General features: G+C 37.7%; 1 protein-coding gene across 14 annotated transcripts in view; it reads left to right on the top strand.

Moving 5' to 3' along the window:
* The window catches only part of Syne1 (spectrin repeat containing nuclear envelope protein 1), a 437,993-nt gene that overhangs the window by 71,125 nt on the left and 345,484 nt on the right, over nt 1–21,384 (top strand). For all 14 annotated transcript variants that reach the window (XM_074072146.1, XM_074072138.1, XM_074072173.1 and 11 more), the window contains exon 3: nt 5,403–5,464. In XM_074072146.1, coding sequence (XP_073928247.1) covers nt 5,403–5,464 — 62 coding nt within the window. The remainder of the gene's footprint in view (nt 1–5,402; nt 5,465–21,384) is intronic.

The raw sequence follows: 21,384 nt of genomic DNA on the forward strand, positions 1-21,384 counted from the left end.
GGAAACCGTTGACTGTGGTCAGGTGTAGTCAATGCAGTCACGTGTACTACCCTGGGCCTCATTTGTGCATTTCTCATTTGACATGATCCTGTCCTGAAATGGTAAAACACTGAGAAAATATCTAAAATGGGCTAAGAAATGCAGAAAGCCAGATCCCTTTATTTTTTACTCATTTCTACAGATGGCTATTGCCATCCCACCGTGTGCTGATGCTGCCTTGGTAGCCTCTAGTTCAGAGGTTTGCAAGACCGACTGCTTTTGAAACACAGCCAGCAGCAGTGGAAGCCTATAGGAGCAGAGAGTTCCTGTAACACGTTTGTTGTTTTTAATTTACACACTCTGCTTTAGAAACAAATCAGTATTGAAGTAGGAGAGAAGGGAAGTGTGCATCTCCTCTACCTGGTGGTGCTCATTCAGACAAAAACTTGGACTTAAATCAGAGCCCATTACAGCCTCATGTCTTAGAGTACCCACTTCTTCATTTGACTTCTCAAGCCAAATTTCTACTCTGCGTGACACTGCCATCTCATCTGGATTCTGAAATCTAAGCATCCTTTGCCCTTACCTCTACTACCTTTCTATTCTACTTCTAATAAGTTCCCATTCAGCCATTTTATGGATTCCCATCATCATTGGCATTTCCATAGAACAGAATTCATCACCCGCAGCATATATTCTACTATTACATCCCAAATCTCCCAGTCCCAGTCTCTTTTCCCTTCAATTAAACCTCTATGCTCTCTAGATCAGTGTCTCAGGTCTGATATGAACACATCCTTGTCTTACCCAAACCCCTGATGGCTTCCTATTTCTTGCCAGATAGAGACCAAGCAACCTGGAATGCTAAACAAAGGCTTTAATAACCAGATTCTGGTCTGTTTCCAGGCTCCCTTTCTGCCCTATCATCTCATGTCTGACCTAACAGCACCTCCTATTTGTAGCCCGTTCTGTTACTCTGTAGAATTACTTGCTCTTGTTTTTGTGCTCTCTTAGCATTTGTATGTTTTGCTGTTATAGTCGTTGATACTTTGCTTTAAGCTATTGTATATATGCCTGTCTCTTTCATTGTACTATCAGTTTGTCCAGGACGGGGCAATATTTTTGTCCTCAGTACTTCCTTAGAAAGTCCATTCATTTCTTTCTTTCTTTTTTATTGAGGATGGAGTAGGATGCTGGAGATTGAGGCCAGGACCTCTCAAATGCTCAGGATGTGCTATGCTAATGAGCTATACCCCCAGTCCATCCATTTATTTCTTAAGTACCTGCGTGGTAGTAATGGGTAAGACCATGAAGGGTGCATATGTCCAAAAGATGCTAGCAACTTGAACCAGATGGATATTCTTACAGATGAGAGAGTCTACAAGTTAAAATTGACAGTTTCCTTGGGGATTCAGTGTGGGGATGAGGAAGAACAAAGAATCAAAGATAATATCCACCTGATTGGGTAATTAGTGGGTGGATCTTATGCTTCATTAAAAGAAATTATGGAATAAAACTGACACAGGATGAAAGTGTTGCTTTTGATGACTTGTAGAATGACAGTACTAAATTTATTTATAGGCTACAGTCAAATTTTACTATTCAGCCAAATGTGTAAGTTAGATTTTTAGTAGAAATACGATTACATGTGTATATATTAGCACTTGATAAGAGTACATCAAATAATTCTAAAATATATTTAAACAGTGTTCCCTCAAATACAATGACATATACATAAAGGAACCATTATAGACCTCTGTTGTATTGTAGGGGTTCGTTCCATTCCTTGTCAACAGCAATAACTTTTTATGTTGCTTGGTGGATATTCACTGCATGTTTTCATTTCTTCTGCAATTCAAACATTTTATGGTATTGGTGTCAGACTTACCAAATCTGAAAGTAAATTATTCAGGTTTGATATAAAAATGAGATTTATTAGCATGATGAAGTTTTAGAATCTTTTCTTTCAGGAAAATTATAAGTAAAATAGAAAATATTGCTCAGAATTCAGCTGACTGTATCAGATAAACATAAAAAGTAGACTTTTGAGATGATGTGTTCTGCAGGTAGCAGGTAGAGAATCTGGCATTCAAATGTATAAAATGCTCAGAAAGATCATTTGGGCTTTCAAAAAGAAGGACATTTAGCTAAAGTCCAACTAGAAACTCAGTGATCTACTAAAGTAAAATGCTTACAATGCAGAGTTACTTCATTAGAGGCGGTAATAAAAATGCAGCAATTTTAAATGGGGAAGTAATATATTATAGGTAGTCTTCAGTTTATGACACCCTACCTTAACCCATTATGCTCGTTTATTTCAGTATTATTCTGAAGTTCATTGAATATAACATAGGAAAAGTTCTGATTATACTAAATTTGGGAGAACTCAAGTCTTTCTTGTTGAAATAATTGATCTGTAAGGAAATTTACATGATTAACAATGAATTTGTTTATTGGAAGATGTTGCTCATATATTATGGTTTTTTTCCCCATTTTCTCCCTTTATCGTTGTGCTGGGTGGGGTACCTTGTGGCATTTACAAAGGTTCTTACAATGTATCAACTATACCATACTTGAACTCACCCCCTCTACCATGCCCCTTTATCCCCACCCCTATTCCTGGAGTAGTTACAAAAGGTACCATTTTCACATTTACATGCATGTGTTCACGTTTTTTGCACCGTATTCACCCTCCTATCCTTTTTCCCTGCCACCTCTCCCTCCCTCCTCCCCTGGGCAGGACCTGTTCCACCATCCAGTTCTCCGATTTTGCAGAAGAGAAAAGAGAAAAAGAAAAACATGACATTTTTGCTTGTTTGAGATAGAGGTAGTTATTCATGGAGTTTCCTTGTGGTGTTTCCATGTACATATGAACCATACTCCCAATTGGTTTATCTCCTCTAATGACAACTTGGTTTATAAAAACGTACATGCTCTCAAAATTAAGTGTAAAAATTTGCACACACTAGATGCATCTGTTTTGGGCTTAGAATTGCCGTTTATGTCTGAAGCTCTGGGTTCCATCACACTTAGTCTGGTTTCTTGAGATCACAGTGACTCTATTTATGGAACGTGAAGACCCCAAGCTTGAACTCAATCTATTTAACAGTGAATTTGTCCTTTTCAGGTGGCTAATATTGAGTAAGACTAACATCTTAATTTTTATGTTATTCTCTTTTTTCTTTTATTCATATGTGCATACAATACTTGGGTCATTTCTCCCCCCTGCCCCCACCCGCTCCCTTAACCCCCCCCCGCCCCCTCCCTCTCCCCCCACCCCCTCCATACCCGGCAGAAACTATTTTGCCCTTATCTCTAATTTTGTTGAAGAGAGAGTATAAGCAATAATAGGAAGGACCAAGGGTTTTTGCTGGTTGAGATAAGGATAGCTATACATGGAGTTGACTCACATTAATTTCCTGTGCGTGTGTGTTACCTTCTAGGTTAATTCTTCTTGATCTAACCTTTTCTCTAGTCCCTGGTCCCCTTCTTCTATTGGCCTCAGTTGCTTTAGTTTCTCTGCGTTGAAGGCAACAAATGCTATCTTGTTTTTTGGGTGTCTTACCTATCCTCATATCGCCCTTGTGTGCTCTCGCTTATCATGAGACTAATATCTTAATTTTTATGTTATTCTTGAGTAGCAGTACAATGTTGTGGGATCATATTTCTTTTCTGGAGTCATAAACATGGCTCTGACATTGGGTGACTTTGGAAAAAATACTTCACTTCCAGATGCCTTGGTTTTCTTATCTATAAAATGGGAATATTAATAGTTCCTGTTTTTATGCTTGTTATAGAATTAAATGAACTAATGTATGTATTATATATTGTACACAATGATAAAACACATAATAATTAGTTACAATATTTAAAATATAGTTATATATTTGTCAGTATCTGTTACATAGGAAATATTGTCTATAGTAATAATGGTTTATTTTTGTTGTGTACTTGAAAGTTAAAACACAAAAAGCATGTTGAAAATACATTAGAAATAATGGTCTTCTGTAAATTTTATGGATATATTCAGTCTCTCCAAATTAAAAGGTTTTGTTATCTCTTTTCCTCATGCATTTATTCATTCACTTGTTCTTGTCTGTCACATTTGATGAGGTCATATTTTGTACAAAGTCAGATGATCTGAGCCAAAGCCCAGGAAAGGTCAGATCTGGAGACATCTTCAAAGGCAGAGGAAGGGATTCTATCTTGTTTACTTGCACTGCCCACAGCGTCAACTCTAGTATTCTATGAACAGTTGGCACCCATTAGATGTTGGCTGTGGTAAATAGGTTTCACACCTCATTTAAGGTATAGAACTGCACCCTCTCTCTGGCATTGATCTTTTTAAACCTCTATTTGAACTCTTCCCAAACCTGTCCTTTCCCTTCCATGTTAGTTTTCTCTCTTTGCATAACAGTTTCCCACAAGTTTGGCAGTTTAAAATAGCATGCATTTATCATCTCTGTGTCTGTGGGTTGGGCATCCAGGCACAGCTTAGCTTAGTGCATCTGCTCAGGGCCTCACAGGCTACATGTGTCAGGATGACATATACATAAGGAGAACCTGAGCCTCACCTGCAGGCCCTTCTCAGGTGAATCCCCTTTTAGCCTTGTTCCCTTGTGGCTATAAGGACAAGGCCAAGACTTCTACTGGCTGCTTGCTCCACTCCTCAGGGGAGCCTGTGTCCCTGCCATTGACTATCTTCTTAGGCTCTTCACAGCATGGCTATTTGGGTCTTGAAGGCGGAAGGTTCTTTGACTCCAGTCAGTTAAACTGCAGTAACTTAAAGTGACAAGATCTTGGGTGTGAAAACCCACCACCTTTCTCCTAGAAACAAGTCACAGGTTCCACACACATTCTGCTTACACAAAAGTGTGAATTTCAAGTGGTGGGCTTGGGAAGGTCATCCTAGGGTGTATTTGCCTCCCCACTCTTCACTTGGGTTAAGTTCCTATAGTATTTCACGTGTGCAGCTCTGTCTTTCTGCATTACGAGCTCACCCTCTGCTATGTCTATGCCCTTGCTTGTCTGTTTCCATGTCACCATCTTTCATGGTGAAGACCTTGTCCTGTTCATCTCTCTGTGCCCTTTTGCATCTAGAATAAATCTTGGTGCTTGTTTCGACAAACTTTTATTTTTAACAGTTTGGTTGAGGGTAATTCATTAGTGAACTTTTAATAAATGATGAAGGTAAACACAGGACTAACATATTGCAAATTTTAAAGTATTTGCTGATAATTTTTAGAAGACTAGGTCAATCATTTATATGTTTGGAGTTGTGTTGAACCTTTCAGACAATAATTAGTAAAATTAATTAGAAGATAAAATAATTTTATGATTACTTGTAGAGTTGTATAAGTATATTTTTATGATAGCATTTCATGCTATTATGTTATCTTAACAAAATATTTTTTTCCTTCTAGATGAGCAAGAGATTGTACAAAAACGTACTTTCACAAAATGGATCAACTCTCATCTGGCCAAGGTAAAGTAAACAACCCAGAATTTCAGATTTCCATAGTTTGAGCCAATAAACTAGCAAGTGCATATAAAGGAAGCCTGCTGTCATTCATTATCACTCCTACTGATCAGTAATGTTGGCAATCCTTCCTCTGGGAAGAAAAGAACTGATGGCTAGTCAAGAGCAGTTGCTTCATGTCAAGTTTATGAATCTCAATGAAATATTCTATCCAATTTTGGCTTTTATACTAATGCCTATGTTGTATCAAAAGGAGAGTTTATGATGGGCTTTTATTGGGTGTGTTTTTTCTTATTTGAAACAGAACAAAGCAATAAATTTGAGGAGATCAGACCAGAGCCCTCAGGTGCTGTGATGAAAAGCAGTCATGGTTGCAGGACACGAGATAGACAAATCACATGAGATTATCTGCATTCAGCTGTGTTAGGTGTTTATGCACATATATTGTAATGCCAATTACAATTAAATTAATCTCTTACGTTGCTGATGGAAAAAACAAACCGCAAGCCAAGACGCATCACTTTTGTAAAACTAGATTCAGGTGATGGGCGATGGTGTGAATTTATCCAGTGCATCCTTTTGTGCTGTTGTTCCTTCCTTTTGGAAGGAACAACACTGTGGTAAGCTTTTGATCAGAGGCTTCCACTGTTGTAGTTTGAATCTGGAATGTTCTCCAAAAGCCTGTGTGTCAAAGGCCCCAGCGTGGTGCTATAGGGAGGTGGTGGAAACTTTAAGAGGTGGAATGTCCTCTGGTCACTCAGGGTGTGCCCCTGGAGGGACCATGGAACCACAGCTCCTTTCTCTTTCTCAGTTCCTCGTCTTGGCCATGAGGTGAGTGGCTTTATTCTACCACACACTCCCCACCATGATTTACTGCCATGCCACAGGCCCAAAAGCAGTGGGCGAACTGATAATGACTTGAAACTTCTAAAACTGTGAACTAAAATGAACCTTTTTTCTTCATAAACTGACTATTGCAGGTATTTGTTACAATAATGGAAAGCTGACTAATAAATCTTTAAACAAAGCATGACAGTTTATATTAATCCCATTCTACAAATTAACTGCTTACTTTGTGTCTATGTTAAGCTTTAGAGAAAGGAAAGAATTAGTAAGACACTTTTCCAGGCCTTGAGAACCTGAGAAGTTCACAATCCACTAATGAAAGAAGACTAGAACAATGCATCTACATACAGGATAAATTGGGGTCATCTTTTCTATAATCTCTTACAAAAGACACCTGATGAGAGGGGGATTCTCCAGGCCAGTGGTTGCACCCAAAATCTGTCCCATAAAAAGGCAGTGAATGGTACAGACTTGAGGACATTGGAGCTTATTTTATCAATCTTTGGTTGGTGCCAGCCAACCATTATCTATACTACAGAATTGTCAAGGATTGAGGAAGATTTCTTTTTCAAAATCAAAATAGAATTATTCCCCAGCACCGGAAAAAAAAAAAAAAAAGTAAAAAAAAAAATAGAATTATTATTATTTCTGTATTTATAAGTGCTATGTGCTAGTTATAAATAATGCCAATAATAAACTTCTTTCAAAGTGTTAAGAAGGTAAGACTTACCTTCAGTTATGCAATCCAGATATACTCAAGGCTCATGCTAGCTATTGGTCATTATTCTAGACAAATGTCTTTATAGGGCACTGTTCTCAAAGCTTCTCTTTCACTCCACACATCTTTCCACACCATTAAATAGAGGTATAGAATCACTTGAATGACTGAGTAAATTTTGTTGTATTTATCTTCCATGAGTGAGCCAGTTGCCCTTCAATGATCATTTAGGTGGTTTTCAGTTGTTTAGCATGATATAAAAAAATATCATGGTGAAAGTTCTTGAGCATACATTTCTTGTACATTTGTGTGATCTTTTTTCCTAAGAGAACTTCCTAGAAATGGTATATAGTCAAGAGGAATGCACAATTATGATTTTAATATATGTCAAGGGTTTATTTTCAAGTTTATTTTTTATCATTGTTTTAAGTTATTTTGTATACTAATGTGACAGATGGTTATTGTGGTTTTTGGAAGTAGACTGTACCTTTTGCAGCCTGGCTTTGTGACCTCACTTCTACTAGTTCCTGTTTAAATATCTAAGCCTTACCTTTGACTCATAGTACAAGGCTCTCTCATTCATAAAAGCTTTTCTTTTTTTTTTATTACATTATTGTTTTACAAAAGTTCTTACAATATATCATAGTTAAATTCACCCCCTCCATCATTCTCCTTTATCCCCCTCCCATTCCTGCAATAGCTTCAGTATGTCTCATTTTTCCATTTTCATACATGAGTACATAATATCTCCACCTCATTCAGCTTCCTTTGCCCTTTCCTTATATCCTTCCCCTTCCCATTGTTACCAACCCCAGGCAGGACCTGTTTTAACCTTCCTGTTCTTCATTTTTGAAAAAAAGCATTTTTGTTTGTTCAAGATCTACATATGAAAAAGAGCCTGTCTCCTAACACATGCTCCAAGAATGTCACCAGTTGCCCTGCACCCCCTTCTCCAAAGCATCTCCCTACTTCCTTGGCCTCCTGCCAAGGAGATTCTGGATTCCCGGCATTTCCTCTGTTTCTTCAGGAGAGTCCAAAATGTTTAGGGTGATGTCTGAATCATTAGCATTGTTTTTTTTTTTTTTTAAGGGAAATGCTGATTCTTGGAATTCCTTTATAAATCCCAAAAACTGTACACAGTGCTGAGTACCATACAGAGGTGCTTAAAAATCAGTAAGACATTTTTATCTTTTCCTATTTGAATAGTAAAGATATCATCTGGTGAAAAATTAAATAACAATTAATTTTAGGTAGTGTGCTAACTGCTAAGCACAGCTTATTTGATAGCATACATCTTCACACATCTGGAAGTGGGTACAACTTAGAATTGAGTCCAGGCAAGAGTCTAAAGTCTACCTGTTTCCCTACATTACATATTTTGGCATTAATAATATTTTGAAAACCCCAGAAAATTAGCATATATCATATCCACAACTTACTCCATTATACCTTTAATGTCAGATTTTTTTCTTTTTCTTTTTCTCCTCTATACTTGTAATTTTTTTTTCTTTCTTGAGTGATTTTGAAAACCGAACCCTAAAGCAGAAGAATAACACCTATCCTTACCTTGAGCTTAATTATGTAGCATTATAGTGTTTCTCTAAACATAGTCCTAAACCACAAATTCATTCTGGGATATTTTCCTTCTCAGTTCAAATTTGGAAAAAATTCTGCCCATGTTCTCTGCCAGGGCAACTGAGAATTTAAGAACAGTTGTAGAATTGATGTTTTCATCTGTGTCTGTCTCAGCAGCTGATCTCTTAATTTTCATCTCTTTGTCTCTTCATCTTTTGTCTAACATCATCTGTATTTAAGTTTCAGTTTCTAGCTCTATCTCTTCCTTTTTCTCCCTTTCATCTCTCTCCCAACCCCTATCATCTCTGTCTCCCCAATAACTTCTTCTCTGCCACTATACCTCCTTTCCAGCTCCTACCTCTTCTTTATATCTACCTCAGTCTCCCCATCCCTGTCTTTATCCCCATTTCTACCCCTATAAAACCACATTCAACCTGCAAATCCTAGACTTCACAGTCCCATTGAGGTAACATTTATGTAAGCTACCAAGGCAAAAATGTAGGCACACACTTCTGTCCGCATAACTATGTGTTTGCTTACTTCTGAGAATTCTGAAAATAATATTTCCCCTGCAGAAGAAGCCAGGTCACTTTCAAATATGATATAGCCTCTGCATCAAGACATTGTGTCACTTTTCCTGCTGCCTTTGTGAGCAGGCATTCTCCCAAAGACATTCAGGGGTGTTAGAGCATGGTTGGCTCCATCACTTTAGCATCCCACGGATATGAACAATCTCAAATGAACACACTTGCACATCTCTGTGCACACATATGCACACACACTCATCCTTAGATAGCTAGTCTCTTCAGAAGCATATGCACAGGTGCTCACTAAACTCATGAATACTGCTTCTTAAATTTTTGGCCCTTGGCGTCTATTTATCAGAATGCTCAGAAATCTCCCCCAGGCGATAGGTTTTCAGTTACAGAGCAAGCCTAAAGTCATACTTTAAATAAAAACATTTCCATTTAGAGAAAATGATCCACAAAGAAGAAACTGAACCAATCTCAAAGTCTTTTTTATCCTTTATACTTCTTAAAGTCAAGTTTCCCACTTTCATTTTGCTTTTTAAATAACTAAGATGGATGGTTTTTTCCTATAACTAACCAATATTCTGCCCCAAAGATGGAGTCCTAACTGCTTTTAGCTTTAGCAGGATCTGGTTTGGGTCAGGTTGTGTCTGGTTTGGACTGTTGTTCATGCTTCCTTGTTCTCCTTTGTCTGGTTATCACTTTGTCAGTGAACTTAGCTCTCTATTAGTCACTTCAGACTGCTATAACATACTACCAGAATCTGGGCAGCAACATTTGTATCTCAGAGTTTTGGGCGATAAGATGCCCATGGTCAAGGTGCCAGCAGATTTGGTTTTGATGAAGGCTTTCTTCCTGGCTTGTAAACTCTTGCCTTCTTTTTCCATGTCCTTACATAGCAGAGGGAGAAAGAGTTCTGGTCTCTCTTCATACAAGAATACTCATCAATCCCATCACAGGTCCCTCATCTTTGTGACTTTGCCTAAACTAATTACCACCTAAAGACCCCAACTGCTAAATACAATCACCTCAGAGTTAAGACTTCAACATATAATGTGGGGGGAGCAAAAACAGTTAGTCCATAACAGGCCGCAAGTTCAGTCTGAAATCTAACTTCAAGCACATGAGAATTTCTGTTACATTTCTAACACAGAGTTGGGAACTCAACTGTGGAATGGTGGTCATGAATGAGCTTGTCTCCCCTTTATAGCTGATGTTTTCTTGGGCAGTCATCCCTATAATACTAGTTTTGTGCTTTCAAATTTTTTTTAAGTAATTCCATGATTTTATTACCTTCTTTCCTTTCCTTCTGTTGACATCTACCAATGAAAGAAAATGACGTGTGTGTGTGTGTGTTTGCTGGTAATGTGTACATTAGTTTTAAATGTTCCATTGTGTGGCAAGTCATTTTATCTCTGAGAAAAAGTGAGAGAAAATGTGCTGAATTACCCAAGAAAATAAAGTTTTAACTTATTTCTGGAGTGTAACTTAAAAATATTTTACAGGACGTTGGTTGTTTGAGAACTTTTGTACAATAGTCATGAACATTTTTGTATATTTAAGCTAGAATGATAAAGCCTAAATTTCATGCGAATATCTGCCTTTTAAATACATTAAGCAATATAAAAATCATTTAAAAACTCATTTTAAAGGATGATTTAAGAGCCTCCATGTCTAGAAAGAAAATGTATTGATCTTAAAATCTTCTTTGTAAATTGACCGTTTCTAAAAGCAGCTTTAATAACAAGTAGTGGCAGGTTTAAGGACCAGGATGTTGAGTCAAGATGCAAAAACATTGGTCTGGTCCCCCTGTCCTGCCTAAGATCCCCCCCAGTCTTGGGTGCACCGGAGATGTTCAGAGAAGAATATAAAGGTGAATCGGGGATATTTTTAATAGGAAAATTTCATTTGGCTGCTTTTCTTAGTTGCAAATTAATAAGTTATTCACTTATAATTCAGTAATCAACTCTTCTCATGATGCCATTCCATTCTGTTGTGACAATTCTTTATAAATATTATGACAGCATTCTGGAGCAACTGGATACAAATAGGAGCACAATATGTTTTTTAAAATGTACTTTTCACAAATCAAATATCTAGTAAGGTCTATTAAGAGAAATCTGAGGACTTCTACATGTATTTTAAAGCCATTTTTAGTACACAGATATAGATTATTCAAATTTGGGGGTATAATTATTCACTTTCTGATGTTTGTTTTATTTTCAAATTTAAGGCTTTATGCTTCTGCAATTATGTAAAGCATTAAAAAGTCACACATTGTCAATATACTATAATTTAACATTAACAAAAATTAGTGGGTGTTTGTTATTACCCAATCATTCCTTGTAGGAATGAGGCTCCATTTTGAGAACTGAATCTTGTAATTTCCTTTTTTTTTAATCAAGAAGAAACCTGTATCACTCTATTCTATGAGCTCTGTTAATGAAAGAAGGGAAAGTGTTCTTTATTAATTAGCCCGATATTGATTTTGCATGGTAGCTTTTCAAACTTAGGTTCCTGATTTGGTTCTTGCCTGTCAGTATTCATTGCTAAAACATGACCGCTTACGACGTGGCAATTACGGTGACTTTCCAACTTTTTCTTCTATTTCATTTAATCCTCAAACAGAAAAATATTATTTCTACTATTTTACAAATTATAAGCCTGAAGTCAACATTAATTAATAAGCACATGGTCATATAACAAGTGACAAAGCCAGATTTCAATCCCATGCTCCCTAAACTTGGGCACTGTCAGTCAACTTGGGCTGCTGTAATGAAATGCCATAGACACTATGGCTTAAACAATGTTAATTTCCCACAGTTCTAAAAGCTGGGGAGTCCAAGATGAGGGTGCTTGAAGATCCAGTTCTTGGTAAGGGCTATCTTCCTAGACTATAAACAACTGCTTTTTTGTCTCTGTGTCTTCACTTGGCAGAGAGAGAAAGAACTCTGGTCTCTTTTCTTCTTCTTAAAAGGACACTAATAAATCCCATCAAGTGGGCATGACCCTCATGACCTCATCTAAACCTTATTATTTCCTGAAGGCCCTACCTCTCAATGTCATCACTGAGTTTGGGAACACAGACATTTAGTCCACAGTGGGCACTAATCCTGTGATGTGCAAGGATGCAGTGGTGAACAATGACAGAAATAGTCCTGCCATCATGGTCCTGACAGTCTCACAGATGAGACTACAGTTACTGTGAGACATGTGCAATGAGCTACCTGAGAGGCAGTGCGCCCAGTGACAAGCAATATGTGCAGGCATGGCCAGCCACACAGACAATCTGAAGGAGGAGGCCACCAGACTTCAGAGGAGGAAACACTTAAGCAGAGGCCTGAGAAATGTCTTAGGGTTGGGTAAGTGAAGGAACCAATGCTTTCAAAAGTGGAGAGGTGAAAAACAGCACGGTACAGTAAACAGAATGGAGGAAGTTAAGAATATCTGAAAATGTGGTCTTTAGCAATGGCTTGCAAAACACAGAAAACAGAACTGGTCAGAGCCCAGTCATTGGAGTTTGGACCTTGTGTTGTAGACAACAAAAGACACAAAATAAAAGCTGTCATGCAGAGGAATGAAACAATCACCCAGCCTGAGCCACCTTCTCTTTTTCACAAATTAGAGCAACAACAAGTACATTGTAGATGGAGTTACCTGCTCTAAGTGAGATGAGGGGTGAGGGCTAATTGGAGTAAGGAGCAGGGGGAGAATGAAGAAAAGTGGATAGATTAAAAAGGTGCTTAGGGGTGGATTTGGCAGAACTGCTAATTAATTGTAATCTTGGAGGAGAAAGAGTCAGGATGAATTCTAGATTTCTGACGAGCAAATGATTAAGATCATTCACGGAGATAGGGCACACAAGAGGTTTCAAAGAAGCCTATGAAGTTCAATTTTTTAAAAACAATTACTTAATTTCTGTAAGAGATGAGCTGATTTGATCTAACAGTGAGGAAATCACTGGCTACCCCAGGAGTGCTAATGTACAATAAAAAGAGACTTTGACAAGCTGAAGAGTCCATGAGGGATGAAGATGCTAGAGTACTCGCTGCATGGGACCTGTTCACAAGATAGAGTGTTAGCTAGTACAGATATCAGGTCTGTAATAGTTGTTTCATAAAGAGCAGGCTTGAGAGCATTTCTGTGTAGAAGAGAATAGTCAACAACGAGTAAAGGCTGGGTATGGACGTGCATGCCTGTAACCCTAGCTACTTGGGAGGTGGAGGTAGTAGGATCGTGGTCCATAGCTCGCTGTAGGCAAAAGCACAAGACTCCATATGAAAAATAATCTGAAGCCAAAAGAGCTGGCGTATGACACAAGTGGTAGAATGCTTGCCTAGCAAGTGCAAGGCACTGAGTTCAAACTCCAGTACTGCCAAAAAAAAAAAAAAAAAACTAATAAAGAGGGAGAAAATGAAGAAGGAAAAGGTTATTTTGAAGATATAAGACTTCTGAGGAAAAAGAAAATAAGGAGCATGGGTGGAGAGTTTATAGGTTTCTAATAAAGGAGAGAAATCTCTCCTTCTTTGAGATCAGAGGAAAGAAGCCTGTACCTTAGTTTGGGGTGGGCAGAAAGAAGACAGATGGAAGGCATCTGAATCCCCACAGAGTGGCCACAGATGTCTTAGACCTAACAGCACAGTGTTATCATATTTGAGTGAATGAATTATATTAAAATAAGTGTATTCACATTTTACAGTCAAAATATGTTGCTTCTTGCACATTTTAAAACTTACTTATCTTAGAAAATTCCTAAATTTTATGCAAGACCCATAGGCTATTGAAATTGTATAGCCCTATATCAGCCACCCATAGGGAATAATTTAAATGCATGTTTTCCAACAAAATTTATAGTAAGTTATATTTTTTAATTAGTGAAGCATACTTTAAGTAATGCTAATACTCATATTGATTATACTCTGTTATTATATGCTTGAACTTCACATTTTTCTCATTTTGTAAAATGGAATAGACCATTACATTTAAATTTTAACCCCCTTGATACAATCTTGATGATATCAAGCTGTGAAATTAATAGATGGCACAAAGTCCTTTGAGGAGAAAATTGGTTTTAAATAGCCATTATTTGGTGTTTCTAGAAATGATGTTTATTTTTAATATGCAGTAAGCAATCCTTATATTTAGGAAAATATCAAGAATAGGCACTGAACATTTCAAATGCTGCTTTGGGGATGACCTTGGGAATGGCAAGAGCCTCATCTCAAAGAACTGAAAAAAATACATCTGAAAGCATTATGGATGGTTTCTAGTAATTGCAAGGGCTACCAGAACAAACCATCCTAAACTGGGTGGTATTATCCCCCTGTTCTGAAGTCAGAGGCCAGGCTCCCTCTCAGATGCTGGGAAGAATCCCGCTATGTGTCTGGTGGTAGCCTGCAGGCCCTTATACTGCTGGGCTTGCCTTACTGCAGGTTCTGCCTCTATACGTGACATTGTCTCTGTATGAATTCCCAGATGGATTAAGAAAATATGGTATTTATACACAGTGGAGTTTTACTCAGCCATGAAGAAGAATGAAATCTTATCATTTGCAAGTAAACGGATGGAACTGGAGAACATCATTCTAAGTGAGGTTAGCCACGCTCAGAAGACCAAACATCATATGTTCTCCCTCATATGCAGACTTTAGATCCAGGGCAAATACAGCAATGTGGTTGGACTTGGGTCATATGCTAAGGGGAGAGCACATATGGGAGGTGTGGGGAAAGGTAGGAAACCCAAAACATGAAAGTGTCTGATGTCCCCACTGCAGAGGAACTACTACAGAAACCTTAAAGCCACAGAGGTCAATATGGGAAGGGGATCAGGAACTAGTGAAAAGGTCAGGTAGAGATGAACCAACTTGGGTTGTAACACACTTGTGCATGGAAGCAATGCTAGGAATCTCTGTACAGCTATCCTTACCTCAACTAGCAAAAACACTTTATTTTATTATTGCTTATGTCTTCTCTTCAACAAAATTAGAGATAAGGGCAGAACAGGTTCTGCCTGGAAGCAGAGGGTGGGGGGATGGAGGGAGAATGAGGGGGCGGGGGCAGGGGAGAGAAATGGACCAAACAATGTATGCACATGTGAATAAATGAATAAAAAATTTTTAAAAACAGGATGCAGTCACAGTAGATTAGGACCCATACTAGTGATCTCATTTTAACATGATTACGTTTTCTGATTATAACTGTTCTATTTTATTATCAGTTATTGTCAAGTTCTTCAGGTCTAACTTACACATTACTCTATCATGATTGTCCATGTACAGGGAAAGACTCAGTATGGTTGGGCCCACGGTTCCAGACATCCATGGGACCTTGGGGTGCAGAGGAAGAGGGGACACTGACATTTTTAATAGGATTGTCAGGGGGCTCCTGTGGGACCTGCAGGGTCTGCATCAGCCTTGCATTCCCTAAGCAAGAACTTTAAAAAATAACTACCAGTCTGATGGAATGGCTCAAGAGGTTGAGCACCTGTCTAGCAAGTGTGAGGCTCTGAGTTCAAACCCCAGTACTGCAAAAAAACAAAACAAAACAAAAAACTACTTATCTGAAGACAGCACAATGAAACCCACCATACACTGTCTGAGAGGGAGAGAAGAGGAAAAATGGGGGATGGGAATATAATGGAGGTGGGTGACCTTGTTCAAGGGGCACTGTATGCATGCAGAGTGATTACCTCTTTACAGACCCTGTTCCCAAGTAAAAGCATATTCTTCAGTCCTGGGGTTAAGATTTCAACATATATTCAATCCAGAAGAGACCCATTAAAAGCACATTTTGTTTTAACACCAAGTTAGATGCATATACACTTTTAAAAGGAACACTCTGGACTTTCCATGTTTTAAAAAAAGCAAGCTGTGGTAATTATGACTGAATGACATTTTCATAGTCATAAAATATCCCTTTAGTGGTTCTTTCATCTCCTCCAGTTATCTTTCCACCAACAGTGCTAAAAGATAATGTGTAAACGCTTCCTTAATTGAATTTTACTCTCATCTGTTTCCTTGCATACACTTTGGTAGGACAATTAGTGAACTAATACAAGATGTAAAGAAGCAGAAAGGCAAAGTTAAATATTAATTCACCCCAGAAATCATTCTTCAGTTGTTTTTATTAAAAGTCCACTGAGTATGCCATGTCACAAATATGTTAATTAGCTAGACTGGATACACTACTTATTGCCATACACTCAACTAAAAACTACAAAGAAAATCACCATTTAAAAATGAATATTGTTCATTAATTTAAGAATATAGTAATGTGTTGATAAGATGGATACAGAATCACAAAGTTTATGCAGATTAATAAACATAATATTTATCCAAGTTCCTGTTTTAGAAATATATTGTATTTCTTCATATTTTATTAATATGATTTTAAATACTGTTCAGTAAGGAAGGCAGTATTCTAGGTACTGAGACTGTAGCAGTGAACAAAAGAGAAAGATATTCTGTGACCTCAGTGAAGGGTGATAAGACATGATTGGATTCTGGGTGAATTTTGAAAATAAAGCTACAGGATTTGTTAATAGATCAGCTACTGGTTTTAAGCAAAAGAGAAGAGTGAAGGATAACCCCAACTCTGTACTGAATGAAACGAATAATGTACGGAATATGCTTCCTTTACATATTAAAAAGTGCTGTATTGCATCTCAAAATTATCAGGAGTGGAGTTTCCCCTGGTGGATTTAAAGCTGAGCTGGAGGGCAGTTACTGCCTTTGGGATATTTATTCAGAATTGAATTAAACAGTAAGGAAGGGGAAATGATGATGTTATCTATCACAGGAAATGAAAAAGGATGGGAACTGTCTTCCCACCTTTGCCAAGTCAGGGTGGAAAATCACCACAATGGTACTTCCATAACGGGACTGAAAAAAAAAATGGATTACTTGTACCATTTTAAAATTGCTTCACTTGTTTTTGGTGGTATCAGGAACATTGAATTTTCTGAATAAAATTACAAAGTCTTTGAGACATTAATTTGATTTCATTTGACTACTATCTATAGTTCTTATTATTTATTGATCTGGTCTACGGTTACTTTGGCATTTTGAAACATTTTAATGTGGTGGGCTCTTTGCCAAAGTTTGGGGAGGGAAACTGCTGTACATCTGCTGGTCAGCCTCTCTTCCCTTCCCACTCCTCTCTCTGTTCCTGTTGTTTTGCTTGTTTCCACTGTGCAGATAACCATCAGAGCATTAAGATGCTCTAGGCTGGTCTCGGGTTGGGAAATTTTCCCTATCTACTTAGTCTCTCTCTCTCTTTCTCTCTCTCTCTCTCCCAATCTGTGCTCCTATCTGAATTTAGATATAAACCAGATGTAGTGGTGTGACTGGTTTCAGGAGTGATGGGCCACTGTGTACACAGTGGGCTCAAGGATGCACAGAATGTGTCTAGACCCAGCCCTTGCCTCTAGACCTCCCCACACCCCAGACAGAGGCAGTTCTGTGAATAACTCAAGCCATGACTATGCATCACGTTCAGCAACTCTGACGGTGCTCAACTGCATGTATCTCATGCTGTTATCTGTGAAAGTGGTTATCTGAGGCATGTGCTTTCCTTAGACATTTTCTAATGCAGTTTTACTGGTATCCCTAGGTATCTAGCAATCATAAATATTAAGCCATAGGATTTGTGTTTAGTATTTTAAAGTAACATGCTATGGTTTACTACATCATCAAATGCTTGGAAAGAGGAGGAAGCCCTTAGTAAGAAACTAAATGTAATGATGGTAAATGACCTGGATGGGTCCTATCAGAAGACATGTGATTTTTATCCTTTTCTTTGCTAAAGACAAAATCCTTAATTCTGAAAATCTACTTTATAACTGCATACTATTGGTCACTAGGGACCATAAGATTCCACGATGTGTACATATTTGCAGAAAATGTTTCAAAGTAGCTTTCTATTCTTTAACATGCAGCCATTATGAAAGCTACGTAGGAATTCTTTAAAAATTGAAAATATAATTCCTACACATTCCAGAAATTTCTCTTCTGCATATGTACCAAAAGAACTGAAAGCAGGGTTTTAAGGAAATATAAATGTGCCCATGTTCATAGCAGAAGACTGAGCAACCTAGGCATAGCAGAAAATGAAAGCAACCTGGGCATCCATTGGCAGAGGAATGGATACACAAAATGTGTATATATACAATGAATATTTAGCTTTAAAAAAGGAAGGAAATTCTACTACCTGCTATACGGTGAATGAAGCTTGAGACATTGTGCTAAGTCAGTTACAAATGAAAAATACTGGGGTGTCTACTTAGGAGGTAGACTTAAAATCATTGAAAAGGAAATAGAATGGTGATTGTGAGGGCCGAGGGAAGGGGAAATGTGGTTGTTTAATGGGTGCAGAGTTTCAGTTTGGCCAAATGACAATAGTCATTTCCAATACTATTGTCACTCTCTGAGTGTACATGCATTATTTAGTCTTTTTAAACTCTACATTTAGAAGTGAACTCTTCTTAACTAAGTTTTTGTTTTTAGTAGAATAGCAGGCACTTAAGCTGATCAGGCAATATTTTTCTTGTTGATAGTAAAGAAGTCACAACTATAGGTTTGAGTATTATTGAGAAAAAATGTTAATATCTGCTACTAAGTTTTCTGTTTAAAAAGGTAGGTCAAATTATAATAAACCAGGGCTCAGTTAATTAGGTGTGTGATCTTTTTATTTTCAGTTTTTATTAGCATATATTAATATACTAATAAAGGGAGTTCATTGTGATATTTCATACATGCGTGTAACTACTTCGATCAAATTTACCCCCTCTATTACTTTCTTATCCTCCCTTCCCCACTTTTTAAAGTATATTAATGGGTTTCAAACAAGCATATAAAGTAAGTTGGTCATATGTACACCTTCTTTCTCCCTACCACTGGCTCCTAACCCCCCCAAAAAAGTCTCCATTTTACACTCTTTTCATTACTTTTTTAGCTCTAGATTCTGAATATGAGAGAAAACATGCAATATTTGTCTTTCTCAGTCTAGCTTATTTCACTTAACATAATGATCTCCAGTTCCATCCATTCTCCTGCAAATGGCATAGTTTCATTTTTCTTTATGACTGAATACTCCATTGTGCATATATACCACATTTTCCTTATCCATTCATTGACTGGTGGGCACCTAGGATGATTCCATAGCTTGGCTATTGTGAATAGGTCTGCTCAAAGGCAGGTGTACAGGTGTCTCTGTTGTTCCTGACTTAAGATTCCTTTGGATATATGCCCAGGAGTGATGCAGCACCATCATTTGGTAGTGTTGTTTGCAGTTTTTTGAGGAACCTCCATAATGATTTTCATAATGGCTTTACTCATTCATATTCTCACCAACATGAAGATTTGATCTTGGCTTAGTATCACTGAGGTTCTGAGATTCGGAGATAATGGTATTCCACCATGTAGAGGTTGTGAATATGAAATGAGATAACATGTAGAGTTCACTCAACACATTTTGATGTTCAGCAATATTTTATTCATTTTTCTGTCTTCTTCCTGGTTTCCATTCTTCCTCCTTTCTTCCTATTAAAAGACCTACTGTATAAATATCTAAGGCATAGAGTCACCTACTAAATATTGGACTTCATATATGTGTCTATATGTCTACGTGATTATCTTGCCATATTTCCTGTATGCACTAACAGTTTTCATTTTATATGTAATTTTTTTTCTTTTCTTTCTTTTATATGTAATTTTTTAAATGTAAGAGTTGCTTAAATTTTCATGTCACGTAAATGGTTATTTTTGATACCTTTCATCATCAACTTATTCTCTTAATCTTTTCTTCCTAAGGAAATAAGTTTTAGGGCACAAAATTGATATATAGTATAGTGAACATGAATAAATTACAAATGCAGATATTGATAAAAGCTAACTATATGCTGGTGCTCACAGTGAGCCCCCCTTTGAACAATGAATATACACTAAAAAAATGGAGGGCAGAAGTGTACAACAGTTCCTGTTTAAGGGTGGGTACTAGTGGGAGGGTGGAGGGTGAATGGAGAGGGTAAAGGAGAGAGAATATGGTGAATGGACTTTATATACTTGTATAAAATATACCAATGAAACCTGTGAAATGTTTTAAGAAGGAGGGAGGGAATGTGGGAAAAAGACAGAGGGGGTGAGCTAACCACCCAGTACAACTTAAAAAATATAAAAACAGGGGCTGACCGCAGGACTTAAGCAGTCAGTGTCCGCCTAGCAAGTGCAAAGCCCTGAGTTCAAACCCCAGTAGCAACCAAAAAAAAAATGCTTACAGACTAGTAAAGAGACGTGAGTACACACACACACACACACACACACACACACACACACACACAAATGGTAGAAAATAGTTTATTTTCCTAAAAGACAATAAATAGTCTTTGAAAATTATGTCAAAGTTACCTGTGCCTCCTCAGATTTCATGAAGTTCGAGGAGTAACATTTGGTTTCACTGAAGTCCTAAGAGAAAGGAAATAACTTGTTACACATTGTCACAGGGGCTGCTGAGGCAAAAGCAAAGGTGGAGGAGATGAAATAAATGAAGCTCTGGGCGGTCTGCTCCCTGGGGCTGAACTGACGGCCCAGGGACCCAACTCCTCAGCAACGGCAGCGGGTGCATGATCTCTGAGTTTTTAGAGACTCTAGAAACAAGCAATCCTCTAGAGTCAGGACATAAGGTGCAGACCTAGTTTAGGGAAGCTTCTAGAAGGGGTAGCACAGAAGGAGGAACTTCTCTCATTGTCTTCCTCCTGCTCTCCCTCAGCCATCAGGAGGTCCATTCTTGGAACCACCTCTGACTCAGCATGAATGTGCTTTGGTTCCACTGTACAAGGTACTAAAAATGGACTGATAAGACCTAGAGAATATAATTTCTTCAAATACTCTACGTAAAGGACAAATTGTCGCAATTTCCATTAATTAAAATGGCAATTATGGTGTTGAAAAGTGCTTGACAGATTTGTATTTAGTGCTTGAAATCAATACTTGCCATCAAGTCAGGTTCTAATAAATTATCCTCATTTCTATCTTCCTTTTGGCTCCTATCCCTGTGACAAAGTCTGAGCAAAGTTGTCATACTGAGGCTGTATTTGTTTATGTGACAAGAGAAATATTTTAGCTAGTAGATTTTCTATTAGAATGTTGTTCCAAAACATAAGTTGATGGAGTCACAGTTGTCAAGGTTGATCATGTGCAATATAAAAAGAGTACCTTATGCAAAATGGGACTGCAAAACTTGTCCAATAATTAAAGAGAGGTT

This window comes from Castor canadensis, chromosome 1 (genome assembly GCF_047511655.1).
Source record: "Castor canadensis chromosome 1, mCasCan1.hap1v2, whole genome shotgun sequence".
NCBI lineage: Eukaryota > Metazoa > Chordata > Mammalia > Rodentia > Castoridae > Castor > Castor canadensis.